A 22,314-nucleotide genomic window follows, 5' to 3' on the forward strand; every position below is an offset into this window, starting at 1 on the left:
AGCGAATTGGTTATAACTAAGCTGGGAAAGGGTCGATTTGTAGCGTCCTGTGGAGAGATTTTTTCAAGATTGTTAAGGCGGATCAACTCCTTAGAAAACCATTTAGGGAAGGCTGACAATCCCATCTTCGTCCTCGGAGAGAATTGAAGTACACTCTTCTTGATTGTGTTAACAAATACGTTGAATGCTTCATTGACATCTCCCCGAGCAACCGAGTCAGCAAGGTCAAGAGCCTGTAGGTCCTGGAGTACGCTAGCATAGTCACAAAGCTTGACGTTGGCCTGATAAGTTACATTTTTTTGGGCATTAAATGGTCCAGATATAGTCATAGACAGTGCTGGATGGTGAATATCCTCTGGAAGCAGCGGATCCAAGTCATGAGAGACTGTTATGTTTTGAGAAGAGGAGAAACATAAGTCAAGGATTACACCTCTGAAATTGGGAATCTTATTGACTTGAGTAAGGCCAAACAAGGTAACCATATTTTTGAAGAACTTGAAAAGAGCCGTCACGTGATGCGCACATCGAGGTCCAGTCAGCATTCGGCAGATTGAAGTCTCCTAGAAGCAAGATGTCTTGAAACCCATTAAAGTTGACAATATCTTCGAGAGAGTCGGAAAAATCAGTATAACATGCTGTAGGTTTATTCGGAGGAATATAGACGCCACCAAGGAGCATTTTCTTGCCGTAGGAGAGATAGATAGAGACAAAAATAGCCTCTGATGGGGTGCAAACAGGGACTTCAGCACATTTGATGTTGTTAGATATGGCGATTAGCACTCCACCACCACTCTAGGATTGTAGGACTCGCCCGTTCAACACAGGGAATACCCATTAAACTCCCGCGGACCACGGGGATCCAAGACAGGCACCTTTTCCACGATTATTTCATGCCTGGCCTTGGTCTCCTGCCCTAACAGAGCCGTTAGGGCAGTTCTGTCCCTACTTTTTCGGGACCCTAAGGGTCGGTCAGGAAATCCTCTTCTCGTTTTACGCGAAAGACAGCATGGACGAAAGCGGAACCGGCCTTATACGCCTCCTAGCTTCACAGCATTATCTCCACCACGGTTTCTGTCAATTCATCACCACATAGTGGAGACAAGCGTTCTTCTGTGCTCGGTGAAACGTCTGCACTCGAAGAACGAACAATGAGCGTCGTCATCGTCTTTCGGGCAGTCCGCACACCGAGGTGAACCGACCTTCCCCATCCAATAAAGGTCCTTCCTAAAGTAGCCGTGCCCCGTCAGGAACTGATAAAGGTAAATTTAAGTCTCCCTAAGGCTACGGTTCATCCAGGAATCTAATCTAAAATGTAATATTTATCACGTGAGTAGCCTTAATACCAAGCGTGAGTTTCCAGTCTATGATTTATTTTTTCCAACCTGATGTTTGATGTTGTAAGGCTTCATCTTTAATAAAAAGCAGCAAACCATATTATTGTTTTCCAAATTGTATTCTGAACTGTTTAATGTATAATGACTCTTACTGTCTTAAAGTTCAATTGTGGGAGATTTTGCTATTGTCGTTGGCAACACTGTTGTGTTTGTTTGCGTCTGTTCGGTATGTAATCAATCAATGGAATGAATGGTACATGTGTTGTATTTGAGGTTATTTTCAAATCATTGTTAGTGAGGCGTGGTTGATCTGTAACATATTTGATCTTTTTAAAATAATGTATTTTTGTTTCTTTGTTTTGAGTGCTTGATGTGTCATGAATAAAATACATATGTGACCTGAAACAGACATTTTGTTTTAAACATAATTTTAAAAGTGTAATTTGTAGGTTATAACCTTATTTACTGTTTGTACACTGTAACCTCAACCAATTTACCAGGACTTGAAAACTGTTCATATTTTTTAACCTGGAACTAAAGGTTGGTTAAAGAAACGAGCTATGGCTGCAATATATCAAAATAAAGGCAGCAAATTACAAGTAGTTCCCTGGTTTAATAAGTAAGTAAACTCTACTTTATATAACAATTAATTAGTATTAAATAGGCCCTATAGGTCGGTAAGCTATATTTTGTGTAGTTTGGAAAGTTACAATAAACTATAAATATTTACTTTAGCCACTTATAACATTTGTTGTTGTTTCATCCTATAATAATATCAGTCTTGTTTATTATCATGCATTCAAAGGAAAAATAGAAAAATTAATGATATCCTGGCAACCAAATAATAAACACTTGCATATGGCACTATGTATACTAATATTTATATTTTGCATATCAAAGTCAATTTTACTAATTTTAATGTTTTGTATAATGAATTGTTCGCCATTTACCAATTTTATTCACTCTTATAAGTGTTTTGTTATGAGAGTTGATCGCATCGCCCTTACCGTCCAGCTAGGACGGGGGCCTTAAACCTTTATCAGAAACACTTGCAGGAAGGCCTCAAAAAAGATTTTGAACCATGTAGCTAGCTCTAAAACTAAGAAAAGTAGCAAGGCAGGATTCCCTTTACTATGTAATTTTTTCTGTTATCGGCATTACAACGTCAACACGGTGTTATACATATTAAATTAGATTTCTTTTAGTTTTATAATTACAGTATAAGTAATGGTTCTTTAAGTTTTAAAAACCTATCTCCATAGACCACATTCATAACAAAATAAAAATAACTGGTTTTAATTTCAAACATGTTTATAATTTAACCCATAACCACCTATCACGGTATCGTCTCGTGACAGCCGACGCATATTAAAACACTGATCACGAGACAGTACCGTGATGACGACATACGTTAATAAATATTTGTTTAAACATTATTATGGGCTTAAATAATAAAGTTTATGTATTAAAACTAAACAAAAGAACATATACTCTACATATAAATATGTATTAACCCCAGAAAAGAATGTGAATCAAGATATAATACTATACCCTTGCACTTTTCGCGTGTTTGCTAGGATTTGTGTAAGGAGTGTACAAATGTCGCATTTTACAAAAATATACGTAGAATTGAAAAAAATTAAGATAAATCAATAAAATAAAATTTTCCACTTAAAGAATTAAATTTCCTATAAAATTACAACAAATATTATAACTGTGTATTGCACTAAAAACAATTTCTTACTTTCTAAATTTACAAAAAAAATAAAATTTTTAAAAATAACTCTAGAAATCAAAAAAATCTTGAATACTTGAGTGCTTGTAAATTACAGTATATTATAACCTATTTCAGCTAAAAAAAACAATGGCTCGGTCAATCAAATAGCAATAAAATTGAATGTTTTGTAAGAGTTTTGATAAACCCTTGCATTTTTTGCATATTTGATTGGATTTATATATAAACTTAAAGAACTTTTTTATTTGTAAATATAAAAGTAAAGAAATCTAATTTAATATGAATAACATTTTGTTAACATTTATTGTCAATAACTCTGCCTCACGTCTTTTTATGGTTTTAGAGCTACATTGTTCAAAATCATAAAATTGTTGCTAATCTATATTGTGCAAATTGCTAGCATGTCTAACAAATGTGTTATTCAAGCAAGAACACTTATATTTTAGGTAAATAGAAACTATTTGTGTTGTGAATCTAAAACATAAATGTGTTTAGAAAGATATATTCCACATTTAACTCTTTTTCAAGAATCTACAATTAAGGAGAAACATGATGTGAGGTTTAATTGTATATTGAATTTCTTTCTTAAATTATTTTAGTTAAAATCTCCAGAACATGTTAGAGTACAAGTACATAGACAGCGATGCAACATGTAAAGTGACATGAAACCATCAAACAGATGTTAACATATGTAATAAAATACACAGAACGTGACTCGATGCGATATGAATATTTTGTTCCCTAGTATTCGATAATTTTGTGTCACATCGCTGTCTATGTATTCGTACCCCTAAAATTATTGTTTTCTCTGTAAGAATATATTTTAAAATAATAAGTAAAGTAAATCAATATTGTAATCTTCTTCAAGATAAACATTCCTGTAATAGGTCATAAAGTTCAACTGTAATGTAAATTCAGCTTTAAGTAATTAAATTAATTTTTGTAGATCATTTTTTTGTATTGCACAGACTGGTTAGTTTTACCATTTATGTTCAACTAGATGAGCGTGGTAAGTACATAATATAATATCAGATTTTTCCATTGAAAGATTTAACGAAAAGAGGATGCTGGATTTCTCAAATGGATTATCTGTTGTCATAATGTTCTTATTTCGTTTTAGATGGACACAAATGTATCGTTTATATGTTTCAGGAAAGAATGGCAGGAAACATACCACCAAGCATATTCCGAAGACCTAGAGTTGCAAGAGAAGGCTTATACTCAAATGTGTATTTGGAAAACAAGGTAATAGTACTTGACTTGTATATTAACCCTTTTGGAACCAACAAATTTTCGCGTTTTAAATTTTTTATCAGTGATAAGCAGGGTTGGTATTGTAAAAAATATAAAGCACTAAGGCCATATTTTGTAGCCTTATTTTTAAACACAGTTCATTCAAGTAAATATATTACATTTATTTGTTATCATTTTATTAAGGATGAAATGTCTTTCATAAAAAAAATACAATTTTATTCATTAATACCTAAAAACAAATAAAGATCAAATGCAAATATGTGTTGTTTTTGTTTTCCGGTACTTTGGGATTATACCGACCACACCAGTATGAAGAACACAAAAATAGAAATTTATAGAAACAAACATGATAGAACGAAAAAACAACTCTTCAATTACAAAATTACAAACTTACAAGCATTTCCAGGTATTGTGATCGGTATTGTTGTCGCTGTTATCTTATCTTTCTCGAGAATCCTGATTACGGCAGGCCGCGCGGGCATCACGTGATTTGCACGGTACATCATTGCCTTTCCATTACAATTCAATTTATATTTCTGATTAGCCCCTCTAGAATTTGATATTTTACTGATAGGTACTATCTCGAGGGATGTTTTTCTTTCGTCGACATCAGCGCGGGGCAGCACCGAAGGTGCTGTCGAAGCCCGCGCTGATGGCCGGAGGCACTCGCATTTTGGGTGGCGGAATGTGATCAAGAATAAAAACAAGTTTTGAGTGTTTTTTTAATAAAAAGTTTAGTTTGGTAAATGTTTGTTTTTGTTGAATTTTTGTGTTTGGAGAAATGTAGAGGTAAAACACGGAAGTACAACAAAGCGATGCACCAGCTGAACGGGCGGCGAGACTCTGCAATCACGTTATCTACTAGACGCTCGACTTTGACCTCTGTCTGAGGATGGGGAGGTGTTTGCGATAAGACAATTCCTGTTTTATATTGACGAAATATTGTTCTACGCTAATCTAGTAATCAGTAGAAACGAAATGTGAAATAACGATTCATGTCTGGGTGTGGTCGGTATAATCCCAAAGTACCTGTTTTCCTTTCCAATAAACTATTACAAAGGGAGGAATATGAAAAGTTGTACATTGGATGCATTCTCCCTTCAGAAAACATCATCTTATATTATTATCTTTACCTTTCAATTTTCCTTTTTCCTATTGGAACAAATTTCTGGAGGCGTGGTAGGTAGGTGGAGGTTTTTAAACCATATAAAATGTATATTTCTGATATCAGTATAATATTTAAAATTTAATGTGTAAATTGCATTTTTTGTACACTACAAGTAATGTATAAAACAGAATTTCAGAATGAGTTTTATTATTTAACAGTTTTGCATGCGTTTTGAAAAATTGTAAAATTATTATAAAGTATATGTAAAAATTTATAATGTTTAATATTATGCAATATTTGGAGCATTAGTGTGGTTGGAATACATTTTTGAAAAATACATGAACAAACATGCAAGCATGTGGTACATTGCTGTGCTGCAACAGTTGAATTGAATGTCTATAAATAAAGAAGATAATAGGTTTTACTTTGTGTGTTTTGTTATATTAGTTCTGTTTTGTTTGTGTTCTAAAGATTATCCCATAGTTAGTTGATCCTGTTTGCTAAGTGACAATATATCCCATGTTTTCAGTATGCTTTGGAATTCAGAATAAAGAAATTTTTAAAGCAGACCTAAGTTTTTCATTATAGGGCAAAAGCTGATCCATTTGTTGTTACAAAAACACAGGATCCTGAGTAACTGGGATCTAATTCTGTTACAGATACCCCAACTTGCCTCTGGGAGTGGAGTGCACAATGGATATTTTATATGTAAGACTTTGTGACAAGCAATCAGATGGAAGCGCAAGCACTGCTTCCTACCAACACAGAGACCTACAGTTGCTTTACTCCACAGCTGTCATGAGGTATGTCTTCTGAATTGTCCATAAAACAAACTAACCGCCTCAACTAGCTTTTCAATATTTATTTCTGTCAATTCACATCAACTTAACTTTAATAATACAATAAGTTATAATTATTTCTAAACATTGAATGTGTGTTTATTTTATAAAATAATTTCAAGGTTGTAAGTTCTGTTCCTTGGCTAAATTTAGTTTTTTAACTGACAACACATAAGTAGGGATTCAATGTTAATTAAGGAATTTTGGAAATATATATTAACAACTAATATAATTGAACAATCTTACTTTTGGTGCGGTTTACGTTAGAATTTGGTTTAAGGGAACCTTTTTGGGCAATGTCGTTTTGATTCAAAGCTTCTGCGATATCAGTCTCTACATGGTCTACGTAGCCATTCTTTTGTAGTATTATGTGTGATTTTTACTTCTGAAATCCTCCAGGTCTGTAGCTTAATGTGATATCTTTATTTGAGCTAGAACTTTGAGATGATTCTATTGTGAGCAATAATGTTTTAGTAATGAAATTAGATGTTCAAACATAAAAAAAAAAACAATGTGTACCATAGGCTGCAGTATAATAAGCGCCCACCACTACAATCGAATCAACTATTGATTAGAAATATCTAAACTATTGAATATAACACAATTTGTCCTATTCATAATTAATAATTGCTAGCTGTTTTTATTTTGCAGAAAAGCAATTTGTTTAAAATTCGAACAAGTGCAGGGCCATTGAAGTCCGCACTGATGGCCAGAGGCATTTCCGATCGGTACTTTCCTGACCTCAGATCACATACCAGATTGTCCAATATGATCTGATGTCTGAAAATTACCAATCTGTAATGGCCCTGGCCATCAGTGCGGTATTTGGTGGCACCTTCCCGCACTTCTGGCAGAAAAAGAAAAACATTCCTTGAGATAGTACCTAAATTCAAGCTCATATCACGTGAGATTTACTTTTACTTCTTCCTACTTATAATACGTACGTATGTATTTACCTACTTATATCACATAATAACAAGTAGTGGATAAGGACAGAATGGCCTATCAAAGTACTGTACTGTTTTTTTTTTGGTACATTTCAGAAGTGTATGCAACCTAGATAGTATTTTACTCACCATTAAATGATTACTTTTTAAGAAACAAAAACAGTCGACTATTTCTTAATTTGGAATACGTATAATGTACTATGGTTCGACATCTTAGTGTCAATAGTTTTAGATAATTATGAATATCGAGGATTCAATACTCATGAATATCCGGTATATCGGTAGCCGCTTAATATACTGCAGTCATGTCAGACATATGTAGGCTATGCATTGGTCAAGGGAAGTTACTAAGTAGAAGGAAATTGTGTTCATTCTTCTCATTGGCTATGAATTAAGTGTAGTAATGAATTTTAACCATGTTCTTCTGGCCTTTTAATCCCCATACAAACAAAATAAATTGAAATATTGGGAAAGTTTATAATGATCACACTACAACCTAAACTTTGAAACTAGAAAATATATTTCTTATTATGGAAACACGTATTTTTTATACATTAGAAAAAATTATCAATAAATGGAAAAATAGCCAGAACTACAACACTAAGAAGATTGAAGGATGTGTATTGATAAAGGTCAATATTGTGTATTGAATTCATCATGTTTTTAAATAAAGAACAACATTGAATTCTAGAGACACTATCTGTCATTTTTTTTTTTTTTTTTTTTTTCAAGGGAAAACTTTCAGTTTTGATAAAGTAGTATTATGTACATTAAAAACTTAATAACGTTTTAACTGTTTTAAAAGGCAGTACCTATGCTAATTTATGGTTAGTCTTGTTGAATTAATGGAAATATTATTAGTTTTGTATGTGAAATTTTGGATTTGATATATATATATATATATATATAATTTCTTAATGTATATATATATATATATATATATATATATATATAATAAATTATCTTATATTAAAGTTTTATGTAAATTAATTACCTGTGTTTTAATTATCTGTATTATTTGAACGATCTTCATTCAAATTGACTTAAAACTTTATCAGCTTCCTCATATAAGATAATGTTTTCTGTGTGGTGTAGGTTCCTGAACCACCTAACAGTGATAACCACCTACAAAGATTCCATGTACAAGATGGCCGAAGAGAACCGAATACCAGACTGGCTTATTAATTTGCGGCATGAGGCAGCTCATGGAAACTCAGTACCGGCTCTGTACCTGCTGCGACAGGCCAGCGACGTGATACTGCAGTGGCTGCAGGTGTGTTGCATGCACTTATACTATTCACCAAGTGTTACATCATTGTATTACAAATATTGTGCCTATGTAATTTGGAGTATTTTATGATAATGTGTGCTGCATTTGATAACAAACTGCTAGGTTTCAGCATGAACATTGGAATCATTAAAAAAAAGGAAAATTTGCATAACACTATCCTGTACCTCTTATACCATTGAATTGAATATTCAATGAGCTTCAGTATGAGTAAGAGCAGGAGCTTGCTGTCAAAAACAATAGAAGCCTCGCCGAAATTAAACACAACAATTCAGTGCACCACCATTCAAGGTACCTCTTACCATGATTAAATTTTTGTTCAGTTTTAAAGAATGTGTCATTATTTTGCTTAAGCCTCAGTGAGAGGCATCATTTGATCATTTTGTGTGTAGTGAACTTTTAACATTTTAAACAGATAAGAGTTCCAGAGTTAAATACCATTCCTTTCATAATTTTGTCATTTATATCTCTCAGGATGAATAAGTTTGTAGCTTATTTTATATAGAAGCTGTTTAGGGTAGAAGATTTTACAGTTATTAGGACTCAAATGTTTTTAGTTTCAAATGTCAATAAATGTGACAAAGTACTGTGTAAATGGTGTGTGATTAGCCAATTCTGTTGTGTAAACGAAAATTTACATGTGCCAAGTGATTATGTTTGGAATCTGTATTTAACTAAATTTTTCACATCTTTTTTCTATGTTTATTAAAGCTTGTTTTGAGTCTACTCTAGTTGTAAAAGAATTGTGCCTTACAAATACCATGGTCTGTTTGATAGTAGACTTCTTTAGTTGTGAAGATAGAAATTGAGATAAAGATTAAAAGTTGGGATGAAAGTCATCAAGTTGTTATGCTGATCAGATTTGGCATAGCCGGGCCTCTTTCTCCATTAATGTAACAACACAAAAGGAGTCCATGCTTGAGCCATACTCGAGTGTCATTGTTAAATTACGCAGCTGGTGCTCGAGCTTTTGCTGTCTGCATATTCCCAGCTATTTCAAAACTACCTGGAGTTCACCAGGCCCTCAGGAAAACCAACCTTACTGGTCAAACACGACACACAGCACTACATCAGTACTACTGCTTGTCCACCAGTCTGCTATAAGCCTTGGTGTCCAGCTCCTAATAAAATCAAACTGGCCAAGCTGAAGTTTGACAACATGGTCCAAAGGGAAATAAACTGACCTTTCTCAAGCAGCAGCTGGTCTTCTTTTCTGCACATAGTGCCCAAGAAAGGCTCTGAATGGAGAACATGTGGAGACTATAGAGCCCTTAGCTCCAGAACCATTACTGATCACTACCCGATTCCTAAAATGGCTGAGTCACAGTCTCACGACGATGTGCTACATTAATGCATCGAAAATAATCCAGCACACTTTGATACCTGTGGGAACTTTCGCTCCCCCATCTTCAACGTTTGAACACATTCATATTGATCTGGATGGACTATTTCTTGTCTCACAGGGCTTTAACTATTGACTCACTTTGTTGACAGATTTTCTCGCTGGGCGGAAGCTTTGCCTCTAGAAAATATCAAAGCAGATATTGTCACCCATACTCTCTACTCTGTGGATTTGCAGGTTTCACACTAATCCGTACAATAATAGACAAGAGTAAGCAGTTCGAGTCCAACTTGTTCCGTCATCTTGATATCCTATTGGGCGCTGACCGTTTAAGGACTACTGCCTATCATCTGTGGACCAACAGTTTATTAAGAGGTTCCATCGTCATATGAAGGGTGCCATCAGATGTTATGCAACTGAACATTGGACTGAGGTGCTTCCTACGATTTTCCTTGGCTTGGCGTGAAGATATTAATGCATCAGAGATGATGTATGGACGAACTCTTCGTCTTCTAGAAGAATTTCTGACTTTATCTCCATCGGGGAGCCATTACCTTTTGCAACAGATGGTGGGCACTTGCCTTTTGTTTCCCAAAACCTTGCTATCTGCAGGCATGTCTATGTGCGTGCTGATATGTCCAATGGCCTGCAACTACCGTACTCGGATCCGTATTCTGCTGTTATCACCAGCCAGACAGCTATGATTCTTATGCATGGCTCAGATGTCACAGTGTCCTTAGATCGCTTGGAGCCGGCTCACATTATGCCTGGTGAATATTGTCACAGTGAATCAACCTTTTCTACCCCTATGATCCCTTATCTGTGCTACCGTTAACCCCTTCACTACATTCTTCACCGTCACAGATGGCCACACGTTGTGGGTAGCACATTTCCCTGAAAGCTGGTGTGCCATAATTTGTTTTATTTTGTGCTATAGCCAAATCACTGCCAGGGCGGTAATGTGGGGGTAACCAATACTAAAATTAACATGTGACATTTTAATCTTTGTAGTTATTTGAAAACATATGGTCAAAGTTTAACTCAATATTGTACCTTGAATAAAAGTTTACTGCAAATTAAAATTTTTACTTTTCACTTCCACCTCAAGGCACTGTCATTTGTTGTCATCCATTTTTAGTTATTTGTTTTAAAAAGAAACTGGTTAGGATACTGTTAGAACTGTTGATAGTTGTGTAGAACTGTTGGCAAATTCGACTAACCTTACTTTAGTCATAAAATTAATTTTTTTGTATATCCCTTACTTTTTTATTGATCTAGCTTATTTACCATAGGCTTGTTGTAGACCTTTTCTGAAGAAGGTTTTTAGGATTTTGGACATTTGATATCGTTACTGTTATTATCAATTGGGGCTTATTTCTACTGTATAATGATGTCAAATGTCTGAAAAACTGTAGCTCAGAGTTGTTCTGCCTCAGTTTAAATCACATTGACTTTGTTCCAGGATAATTACTGGGAGGTGGAGGCAGGAATCATGACAGACCACATTAGTGATGGACAAGAAAAGAGGCAAAGTTATTGCAGGAAAATAACAGAATTACTAGAACTATGGGTTGTGTTAAAGGTCAACTATTGGGCACGCAAAAGAACCATAGACAAAATACCTGAAGAAGACATCAGGTCCGTTTCTAATATTTCTAATTCTTGTTTTTGTGTTTCTTCTGATAACTTCCCATCTCTTAATGAAATACAAAAATTTCAGCAGTATATCTAGTTTGTGGTTATTTTAAATCCAATAAACTGCAGGATTTAAACATAAAATTATTTATTTAATGTCATAGATATCCATAAACCTTGGGCTGTCTGGATTTATCAGACTGGCACTCATAATAACATAAATTACATTGAGTCAGTGCTAATGTTCATGATCCCCACAAATGGCTTGATTAAAGATGTAATAACACAAACAATTTATTTGGAACAGACACAAAATGTACCAATTGTTGACACTCATGTTGATTACACAATAACAGTCCAGGACCACACTAGTTATGAATGCCTTTGACTTTGTATTATTTATATTTAGTTTTGTACATTTCCACTAGATATCATTCAAATTTCCTTTTTAAAGTATTTAGATGAAACAGGAGTTAAAATAATTTAATTTTGATGCTTTCAAGGATGCCTAATCTATTATTCTTCTTTTTGTTTTTGTTTCTCTAATTCTGTTTGGATCAATCGTTTTTACTATTTAACAGTTTGTTTTTTCATTTAACAATAAAGTAATACTGATATGGCTTTCAGTTGATAAAATATTTGTGATGATAATTTTGGATACAATTAAAGTAAAAGCGATATAATGAAAGCATTGAAGATTGTTGGGCTTGCTGCTGCAGCTTAAAACTTGTGAATTGAATAAATAATGAACTGTCTTAAACTTATAAATACTTAATCTCTTTACAGTGAAAGGTTTTAAAATTATTAATAATTGTTTATTCAATTTAAACTGAAACATTTTACTATGGAAAATGATGATATTAATATTGATTTTATACCAAAAGAAAACTAAAACCCTAAAGGCAAAAATTTTAATATTTTTTAGAGTTTTGTAGTTACTATTTTTTTATGAAATATTCATTTAATTTTTCCATTGTGAAAACATTAAAAACTATTTGAATAACACATAAATATTTTATTAAAGTACCTAATCATCACTATCATAAATTTACTTTTAACCTCTGTTTTTTTTTATTTATTTTATAATATTTTTTTTATTTTAGCTTTTATATTGTTATTATTAAGCTATAGTATAAAAAACTATTTTTTTATGTTAAATTTTATTACAAATTGGAAAAAGGTTGTGATATTAAAACCGAACTCTACATTACTGTCATGGACTAGACTTGTTGATGATTAAAAAATTAATTTTGAAAAAATAAAGTACAAATCAGAAACAAAATCATATGGAAATCTAGACTATGTTACCTTTCCCAGACAGTAAATTACGACCCTGAATTTTCCTTGTCATTGAAGTTAACTTGTTTTGGTAGATTTAGAAAAAGAGCAATGGAGTTAGCAAATGAAGAAGGCATTGGTATAAAACGCTCAGCTGAAAAGGGAACTGCCAAGCAGGTAACGGCGAGTCCAGCCAAACCTGATGATTATAACGAGATTATTGAAGAAGAAGAAGAAATGGATCTTGATGAAAGTGGAATCGAAGTGTATACCCACAAGATCAAGACTGCCTTTGATCCACTGCTGCGATGTTTGTTCTTCCCACTCAGGAAAAAACCTTACAGTAAGAACTTCTACAAAGAGTGCCTCATCAATTGCCTGGTCAAGTTCGAAGGATTCTGTCCAAATATGGGTTTTAAAAACTTCTGTAAGTATGTGTAATTGCCTACTCTAAATTCATGATATTGGTCTACTTTAAATTTATTCATTTAAACAATCATTAATTAATGTGGGCTTTGAAAATGTTTTACATTAAATCTTTTAAAATTTGTTTAATGAAAAATGTTTTAACTGCAATAAGAGTAGTATAAAAATCTGCATAACACTAGTATAAATTAAATCATGAATAAAGGTAAAATAATAAATGACATATATGTGTAATTTTATACTGCAGTTTTATTATTTCTATTTGGATCCGGTTCTAGAATTGCTGGTGTAAATTTTATATTATGTACTTACAGCTTGAAGCGATCCATTAAGTTCGCATGATTACGTCTGTCAAACGCACACTCAGCTAAATAAAAAAAAACACATTGTACACATACAAACACGTAACACTAAATAAATAAACTAAAATATCGCCTCCAAGATGGGCCTTTAAAGTTAAAAATGTGGAGGCAAACTTAACAGTTCTGGTGAGTTGAGTGTCATACACGGATATTTGATAATTTTATTTATTTATTTCATTCTAAGTATTTGTACATATTTGAGTGTGCATTTGACATTGCTGTAATCGTGCATGAGCAAGAACTTTTAATGGATTGCATCAAGCTGAAAGTACATAGTATAAAATGTAATTTTATCGTTTAAATTTTGTATAAACCTACATTATATTTTTTATTCATAAACTGTCCAACTGAAATTTTACGTATGCCTAATGGTGTTTTAATGTACAATACATAAATATAAAAGCTTGTTTTGGTTGAGTTTAAGAGTGTTATTGCTATTTCTCAATATATCTGGTTTTATATTCCACACTAATAAGCACTTAATAATTTTGTGCCACAACCTATTTTAGCACTGATTGCAAGTGAATTAGCTATTTTGCTAATGAGTACTTTGTAATCAATGTAGCTATTAATTATCTTGTGGAATTTCAAATCCCAGTACAAAATTGGTTAAATCCTCACAAAAAAATGACTCATGTACTTGCCAGAAGTATAGGTAAAAACACTTGTAGATAATACCTTGTAAGGTAATTTGATAACTTCCCAACTCAAAAATTCCAAGTTGTAACCATTTCTTTGTGACTCACTTTTTGGAAGGGGTATTTCAGATCAAAGTTAATATTTGACTTATAAAAATCTATAAAAAAATAAAATATAGATGCTAAATGCCTGCTTTCCAGCCACTATCAACATAAATATTCAAGATACGATATTGAAACCTCCTAGACAGAGTTTTTTGCCAATAGATTTTAAAAAACTGACTCAGGGAATCTTCTTGTAGCATGTTCAATTTTTCAAAATGGCCAAAGAATTTTTTTTGCCTGATTTTACAATTGTTTTTATAACTCCAAAATTTCAAATTTAATATAAAAAAAGGGTTGAAAATCAAAGGCTCTGTTAAAATTTAATTCTTAGGCCTGTGCTCTGATATCACAACTGTTATCTAAGATTTTAAGTTGACACTTTGTCAATAAAATTGTTAACACAAAAGACATTTTTAAGGAGTTTGACCTTAATAAATTGTGGTAGCAATGTTTCTACACTATTTTTCCATTAAATTATTTCTATAACAATGCAAACTTATAGAATTGTTGTTTTTCATTTATTTTTCGCCGTTGTTTTTTCTAATATAATTTTTCATTTTAAATCATAATTGTTCTTTTTGAAATATGAAATGAATTAACATCTGTATTTGATGTTAACCCTTGAACTGGCAGTCATTTTTCCTCAGATGGCAGGCCATATTTTGAGTGTTTTGTACCCTTACTTCAAACATTTTGTAACAAGTATATTTTTACTACAAACCTATATATGTAATACATTATTTTTCAGGAAAATTTTGAGATAATCATGGTGTAAAAACATTATGCATAAACCTTAAAATAGGATTATACTAATTTTTTTTAAGTGGTTGGGGCTGCCCTTAATAAAAGTGTGATAATATTATAAAAATTAAAACCTGAGATAGCCAATTTATTTTTCATTTTATCTAGTTTCAGAAAATATATAACGATATCTAGGTTCTCGGTTCTCCTAAGAAATAATTATATATATTGTAACAAACCGCAAATCACATCACACATCAACAGATCATCTAATTCTGTAGTTAACTGACTACAGCTGTATGCAAGGCTGCACAGGTAGTTGATATACTGACTGATTAGGGTGAGACTTAAGATGTTAACAAAAAATTGACATATCCGCCATGACGCTGGCTTTCCTTTTCTGTTTGATTTCCAAGAATTTAGCAATGTGAAACAATGTGAATGTATCTGTACCTTACCACGCAGGTGTCAAAGTCAGTGTCCCATCCTCCTACCATGGTTATATATAATACCTCCTCCTTGTAATGTCTTTATTTTATCATCACTGTCGCAATGCATCGTTCATTTTATGTTCATAACGTCATCCCTTGAGGTTTGAATAATCCAAGTTCCTGTGTATTTGGAATGTAAATATATGAAGGATCCCAAAAGGGGGTAATGAAAGAATGAATGTAACAGTTGGTGTAACTCTGGTTAGTATAAGATTTAGTTGTTCTAATAAAATTATTAGTGTTCATTTTCACACAGTATGTCATGTCTTTGCAATTCAGCCACTTAATTTTAGTAAAATTCTCAAACATATTGTGGGATACAGAGCTTGAAAACCTTCTCTACAATAACAGAATTTTCAGCGTCAGTAATTTTCAACAAATTAGAAAGGTGCTAGGATTCGGAGATGTTTAAGCTATTATCCTGGCAAACATGGTAATTTTGCAAGAATCTGACATCGTCTGTAGTTTTTAGGATAGTGATAATCGCTGAACTCGGGGCTCTCATATTCCAAAATCATGCCTTCGAAGGGCATTGTGCTAAATGCCTGTAACTTAATAACAGATCAGTGTGGACACAGCAGATAATATTAAAATGCTAGTCTTATCACCAATGAAAATTCAAATGGGAAATTGAAAATTGTAATTTAAAGCAAAATAGCATAGCAATGGGACAGGATAGTATGTGTAAACCCACCATCAAAGGTTATGAATTATCCTGGACATTTCTGTTCACCAATAGCAGAGACAGAGCTATCACAGTTGATGTGGCTACAGTGGCAACTGTGGAGAGAGGTAATGGTGGCACTCCAGGCACACAGGATGTTGCACTGCCTCCTGTCAAGGCTCATGGCTCTGGGAACCAGCTCTGCACACGTGTGGCTGCGGCTGTTCACTATGCTGCTATCTGGAGATCATCCGCCCCCTCCACCCTACTGGGGCGGCGAGGTTGTTTGTCTGCTGCTGGCCGATAGCCTACCATGTCAAATTGATCCTCAGGTAACATATTTAGGGATGATCATTGTTTGGATATCTAAAGAAGTTTTGAGTTTAAAAAGTAAATAAAAATTATTAAATTAAGTAATGAAATTATACTTACACACACATAGTTATCTCACATTTTTACTAATCTCTAATACCTATAAAAATAATTTATCATTAGAGTATTTCACCTCAAATGCTTCTCTAAAGTTGAAAATATCTACAATCAGAACTATGAATCTAGCTTTGAGCTTTGGCCTTAAAAATATTGCAAAACTTTTATACTAATTTAAGTACTATAAATTTCTTAACTTACAATTTTTGTTCAGGGATGGATGTAACTGTCCCAAAAAATGGTGTTAGTTATAAGTCTGTGACAGTCAGATTCTTGACGTTACACTAAGAGGAAGGTGAACCCAACATTCATGTGTCTTATGTTTTCTATTAACACTCTCAGCCCCACATGATTTTGCCGCTGATCAGGATCACTGGTCAGGATAATTGCAATAGACACCTGGGGCTGAGACTGCTAATGAAATATACAGTAGCTGTATTAGGTTATTTTACTTTAAAATAATTATTGGTCCAAAGTAGCTATATACAGTACGAAGCTAAATTTCTTTTTAGAGATGTAGCAAACAAATCATTGATTAGATTGTAAACAAGTTATACTGACAAGTTAGTTTTCAAATTTAATCTTCGTTAGAGGGAGAGTTATTAAATCTGTCATTATATCAGTTCATAGTTCAATAAAAATATTTCAGGTACTTGCTCGCAGGCTAAGATTGAAGCAAAGCCCATATGACCTGAAGCCACCAACTGCCCAGGACATCCAAGTGCTGCAGAAACTAGCGCACCAAGCTGTGGAAAATCCTTCTCTCTTCACAGCAAGCTACGTGAAAAGGTATACAATATCTGAATTAACATCTTTACTGTAGTTAATTGTGGTACATGACTAGTATTTAACTTTGGTTTTTAATCCAACATTGTGTAATTGTATTTTCTTGTGGGTTGCAGAAAATCTGTACAAAATGTAAAGACTGTGTTTTTCTTTACTTTTTGTAAAGAGTGAATTCCTCCTCAACTTGTCTTTTTCTGATAAAATGCAAGATGATTTAATATACATGGAATGTAGAGTTTTGTTTATTGTAGTATCACTAGATAAAGGAATACAACATTTTCCAATATATAATTTTTTATTTTGTGCAAGGCCTTTCTGAATCAAAGATTCCATCATCAGGCACTTCACAAATAGAGTTTTGTTGACATCTAATTTTTACACATACTACAGCAATAGCTGCTTAATACCTGTAAGTCTGATATGTTTCATCATCCACCATACACCTCTGATTGGGTACATCAAATAACGTATTTCCCAATTTCACCTGTTTCATAAGAAGAAGAATGACAGGTTACAATGGTTTTTTTTTTCCAAGGGAAAGAGGCGATTGGCTCCGCACTTAGTCCTATAAGGACGTTTGCGCTTACCTAACTTATATATTTTGTATCCTCAGAATCTGAGACTTTTACAGAAACTGATCAGATTTGAGGACTCCTGTTCTCTGATGTCCTTAGGGCTCAGTCACAATGGTTAGAATATGAATTAAAAGTGAGTATCAAACATATTATACTTCATACATACAGAAGCTTGTACAAGGGCATTGAAAAACACTTTTCTTGATATGGTAAGTGTCTTTATTTTGGAGACAGTTATTAATATAGGAAAATAGCTGAGTGTTGTAGTTTTAGGCTGGCAAAATAATAAAACTTTCCAAATTACTTTTTCAAATTTGATATTAGTGTTTTTCTTTGTAACTGTGTAAAAATTGTTATTCAAAAAATCACTCATGTAAAATTTGTTTAGAAATTTTAGATTATCAATTAAAGTTTACTGAAACAGTCTGTTATAACTGCAACATTCACATTCAAATGCTGTAATTGAGGTAAATAGTAATTGCAGTCACTGTGAATGGTTCTGTATGTCCAGCCTGCTGAGATACTGGGAGGACGGTCTGAGTGACAAGAGTATGGCGTTGTTAATTGAACTCACTCAGATATACAGCGGTACACAGCCTCGTAAGGGCAAGTCCCTGGAGAAGGTGTACACCATGGCGTCCCTGCTGGACCAGGGGCTCGTGGTCAGTGAAGACGAGGAGGATAACAGTCAGTCCCAGGACATTCTGCCTTGGCAACTCTACTCAGGTAGCCAATTTTCTTTTCTGATCCAAGAGTAATCGTCAGTTTGTAACAATAGATTGAATTACAATGATTTGAGGTACTCTAGTTTCGGTGTTCTCTGTAAAAACTGTTGGTTTACTGTTATTACTGTAGATTAAAAACCAACAACTTAACAGGTTGACTGCCATACTGATTTAAGGTATCTGACCACTGGGGCCAAAATTTTTTATTGTTAAATTTTTTAATATTTTTGTATATTTGGCTTTAAAAACACATAATAATAAAGTTTCATTAATCATTTTACAAATTTTAAATAAAAAAATATGTGAGTACCAAAGTGGTACTCATGGCCTCTTGATGTGCCATGAGTACCAAAGTGGTACTCTTGGCCTCTGTTGCAGTCTTGAATTTCACTGAATTGTTTAACTATATTTTGAATATATATAAATAAAAATAAAAATGTGTTACTTGATAATTAAAATGTGGTAGGATAATTAAAATGACAAAATATTAAAATTCTAAAAAAATTATAATAAAATTTTTAGGTCACCTATGGATAAAATACAATCTTTTATTACTATTTAGCAAACAGACAAATAAAGAATAAAGTTCACAAAATGTTATAATGGGCTTATGAAGTTATGGTCCTTTATTTTCCTTTTGGTGTGTGCTGAATGTAAAAGCAGTCTTTGCACAGGAAGATTTCACATTGTTGGCATTTAGTATACACCTTTTTTGTTTTCTTCTGCGCTAACTCCCTACCTCCTTCTTTGCAGTTCATTTGATAGCATTTGGTGCATTTACTTCGTGTGTGTTTTGTTTAGTCAAAGTATGTTGCCGCTGCTGAGGTTCCACTAAAACTAAGGCTGATTTTTTCTTCAGTTCTTTACATAAACTTTCTTTGAACTCAGTAATTTTCATTGGTATACCTGTTACAGTTTTCAATAAATACAAAGCATTTATAACAGAAGTTGTCAGCAAAAAGATCTATGGCAATTTTTCTATACCACTTCACTGATCGTCTGAGTGGAGTTCCATAAGAGCCCATTTGATCTGAGTAATCAATATAAGATTTGGCGTTATTGTAGTCAATTGTTACAACAGGTTTGTTTTTCTTTTTGCCACCTCTCACATCAACCTCTTGCATGTCAGCTCCATGTTTTGTAGAGAGCATTAAAACGTCTCTTTTGTCTTTCCATTTTAGGACAGCAATATTGTCCTCATTCTTTTTAGCTAAAATCTCCCCTTTTTTCAATTTTGCTTTCACTAAGTCTTTCGGAATTTCTTTTCTATTTTTCCTGAGGGTTCCAACTAGGTGAGTTTTGTTTTCTCCTAGTGTTCTTGCCAGTGGGACACTAGTATACCAATTGTCCGTATACACAGTTCGGCCAAAATTTAGGTAAGGCTTCATTAGTTCCATGACAACCTTTGATGAAACGTCCTTTGTAGGTTTTTTTTCCTTACCAGAATATATTTTGTATTGGAGAGTGTAGCCTCCTTCAACACAAAGTTTGAAAATTTTAACACCATATCTGTGGCGTTTGTTTTTCAAATATTGAAAAATATGAAATATTAGCCGCCCTAGAAATGGAACTACAGATTCATCAATACAAATCTTATCTTTCGGTGAAAGATACATTTTAAATTTTTCATTCAAAATTGTGACTAAATTAGATACTTTACTCAGCCTATCACCTTTGCTGCGCTGTTTCATTGTCCGAAAAATGAAACATTCTCAAAAGGAGCTCAAACCTATTCCTTGACATTATTTCAGGAATGCGGCTGATGTACATGTCGTCTTGTCGCCAGTAATGGGCTAGGCTCGGCAATTGTTGCAGACCCATCATTATCAAGATGCATATAAAGTTTTTCATTTCTTCCACTGTACAATCTGTCCACTTTGCCAATCTGGAATGAGGACTAAAAGCTATTTTTAAACACTGTTGGGCATATCGATTTGTTTCTGTTACTAGTAATGACAACACTTCCTCGCCAACAGCTGAAAAAAAATCAATAGGCGAACAATTAGACATAGAATCAATAATATCCGGATTGATTCCTACAGCCTCATTTTCTGGATTATAGGGATAAACATTAAAAGTTGAGTCTCCAGGCTTCCATGATTGATTATCTGATGTATTTTGAGAATCCAAAGTAATTGTTTTGTCTTGTTGGTTATGAACACATAACCTAGGTTTCTTATGAGATAAATGTTTCTTTGGTGTACTTGAAAATATCTTATGCTTTGTAGACGTGCTTGGACCGGGCTGACTGATTTCAATATCGCCATCACTAACACTATCATGTTCACTCACAACAAAATCTGGGTCAGCATCGGAATCATCGTCAAAAATCTCAACTAAATTGTCACTGTTGTAACCTAATTCATCACCTTCACCACTTCTAAAACTTTCATCTAATAACTGAAGTATGTATTCATCATTTTCGTCTTTCCATATTTACTAGAAACAACTTGAGCAGAAATGCTAACACACGTCAAGTTTGGTGACTAGCTAATGAAAACATGATTTGTAACAATTGCCAACTTGATCATGTTTCAAAATCAAATTTCCCTTGCTAAGATATTTATTAGTTAAAATTACCCTTTATTAAAAACATAAACATTATTTCAAGGTTATAGTTTACAATATTAATAAAATAACTCAATCTTTAATCAGCTGTAATTTCCAATTTACTGAGTACCATATTGGTACTCATGGCTCCACAAAAAGTTGGAGTGAGTACCATGGTATATGGTACTCATGGCAGTCAACCTGTTAAAATTGATCATATATTTATTTTGTTAAAATATTAGTTTTCTTATTTAAGGTATAACTTTTATTGCGTTCTAGGGGATGCAGATTGGCTTCGATGTCCTCTTGGATCACTGCCGTGGCAATCTTTATGACTGTTATTGCCAACAAAAGATTATACTGGCTAAAACTTGAAGATTGGTGATATTGCTGTTATTTTGTCTAAAATAGATTGATAATAAAATGTGTTGATTTTTTATTACAAGTGAGATTTAGCAGTGCAATTCCTTTACAAAGCTTATTAATAATAAGATATTATAGAAATACATAATTAAAGCCTCTGGATTTTTTTTATACTTAAAATCAACTGCCAGAAATGTAAATTAAGTTTAAATCGGTGCCAGGTAACCATTTAAACACCAGGATAAGATGTAAAAGGGGATTGGTCTCTCCTTGAAATAAAAAAAGAAAAAGGTATAGACCGACTAATTTGCTTAAAGAGACAACTTCTTATTACTATCAATTATCTAGTTGTCTGATGGTGATATAACTATTATTTATGTGTCTGACAATCAATTCTTAGTGTATTAAAAATAAAAAAAGTTATTGTTTCATATTTTAACCCTTTTGATACCCTCTCATTTCAACCTCCTCCAAAATTATTATGGCTGATATTTGATTTCTTTCTTAACAGAAACTCCTCAATCGATTTTAAGAAAACCCAGATTGTGTACTTATAAAATAGAAATTGGCTATCAGCTTCTAAACTAAACTATTAACACTTAATCTCTTGTGTCAGATTGTTTTTGAGGTGGTTTTTTTCTACTAGCCTAATCTCAACGACTTCTAATGCACTTAAAACTTTAAGACAGTATAGAAATG

At 33.2% G+C, this 22,314-nt stretch overlaps 1 protein-coding gene across 1 annotated transcript; it reads left to right on the forward strand.

Annotated features, from left to right (window-relative positions):
- The first annotated feature begins 1,567 nt into the window (after positions 1-1,567).
- Positions 1,568-21,694, forward strand: LOC124363021. The gene is made up of 10 exons (XM_046818081.1): positions 1,568-1,953; positions 4,222-4,314; positions 6,091-6,234; positions 8,313-8,490; positions 11,310-11,485; positions 12,856-13,187; positions 16,263-16,519; positions 17,266-17,405; positions 18,489-18,703; positions 21,532-21,694. The coding sequence occupies exons 1-10, from the start codon at positions 1,895-1,897 to the stop codon at positions 21,585-21,587; spliced, it is 1,650 nt and encodes a 549-aa protein (XP_046674037.1). The 5' UTR covers positions 1,568-1,894; the 3' UTR covers positions 21,588-21,694.
- Positions 21,695-22,314: the final 620 nt, after the last annotated feature.

Source organism: Homalodisca vitripennis, chromosome 5, assembly GCF_021130785.1.
Source record: "Homalodisca vitripennis isolate AUS2020 chromosome 5, UT_GWSS_2.1, whole genome shotgun sequence".
NCBI lineage: Eukaryota > Metazoa > Arthropoda > Insecta > Hemiptera > Cicadellidae > Homalodisca > Homalodisca vitripennis.

Excerpts from the sequence above, each read along its gene's own strand:
- LOC124363021 (XM_046818081.1), top strand. The coding sequence starts at position 1,895 with ATGGCTGCAATATATCAAAATAAAGGCAGCAAATTACAAGTAGTTCCC. Across the intron at positions 11,486-12,855 it reads ATACCTGAAGAAGACATCAG|ATTTAGAAAAAGAGCAATGG; the intron begins GTCCGTTTCTAA and ends TTGTTTTGGTAG. Across the intron at positions 13,188-16,262 it reads TATGGGTTTTAAAAACTTCT|CAGAGACAGAGCTATCACAG; the intron begins GTAAGTATGTGT and ends GTTCACCAATAG.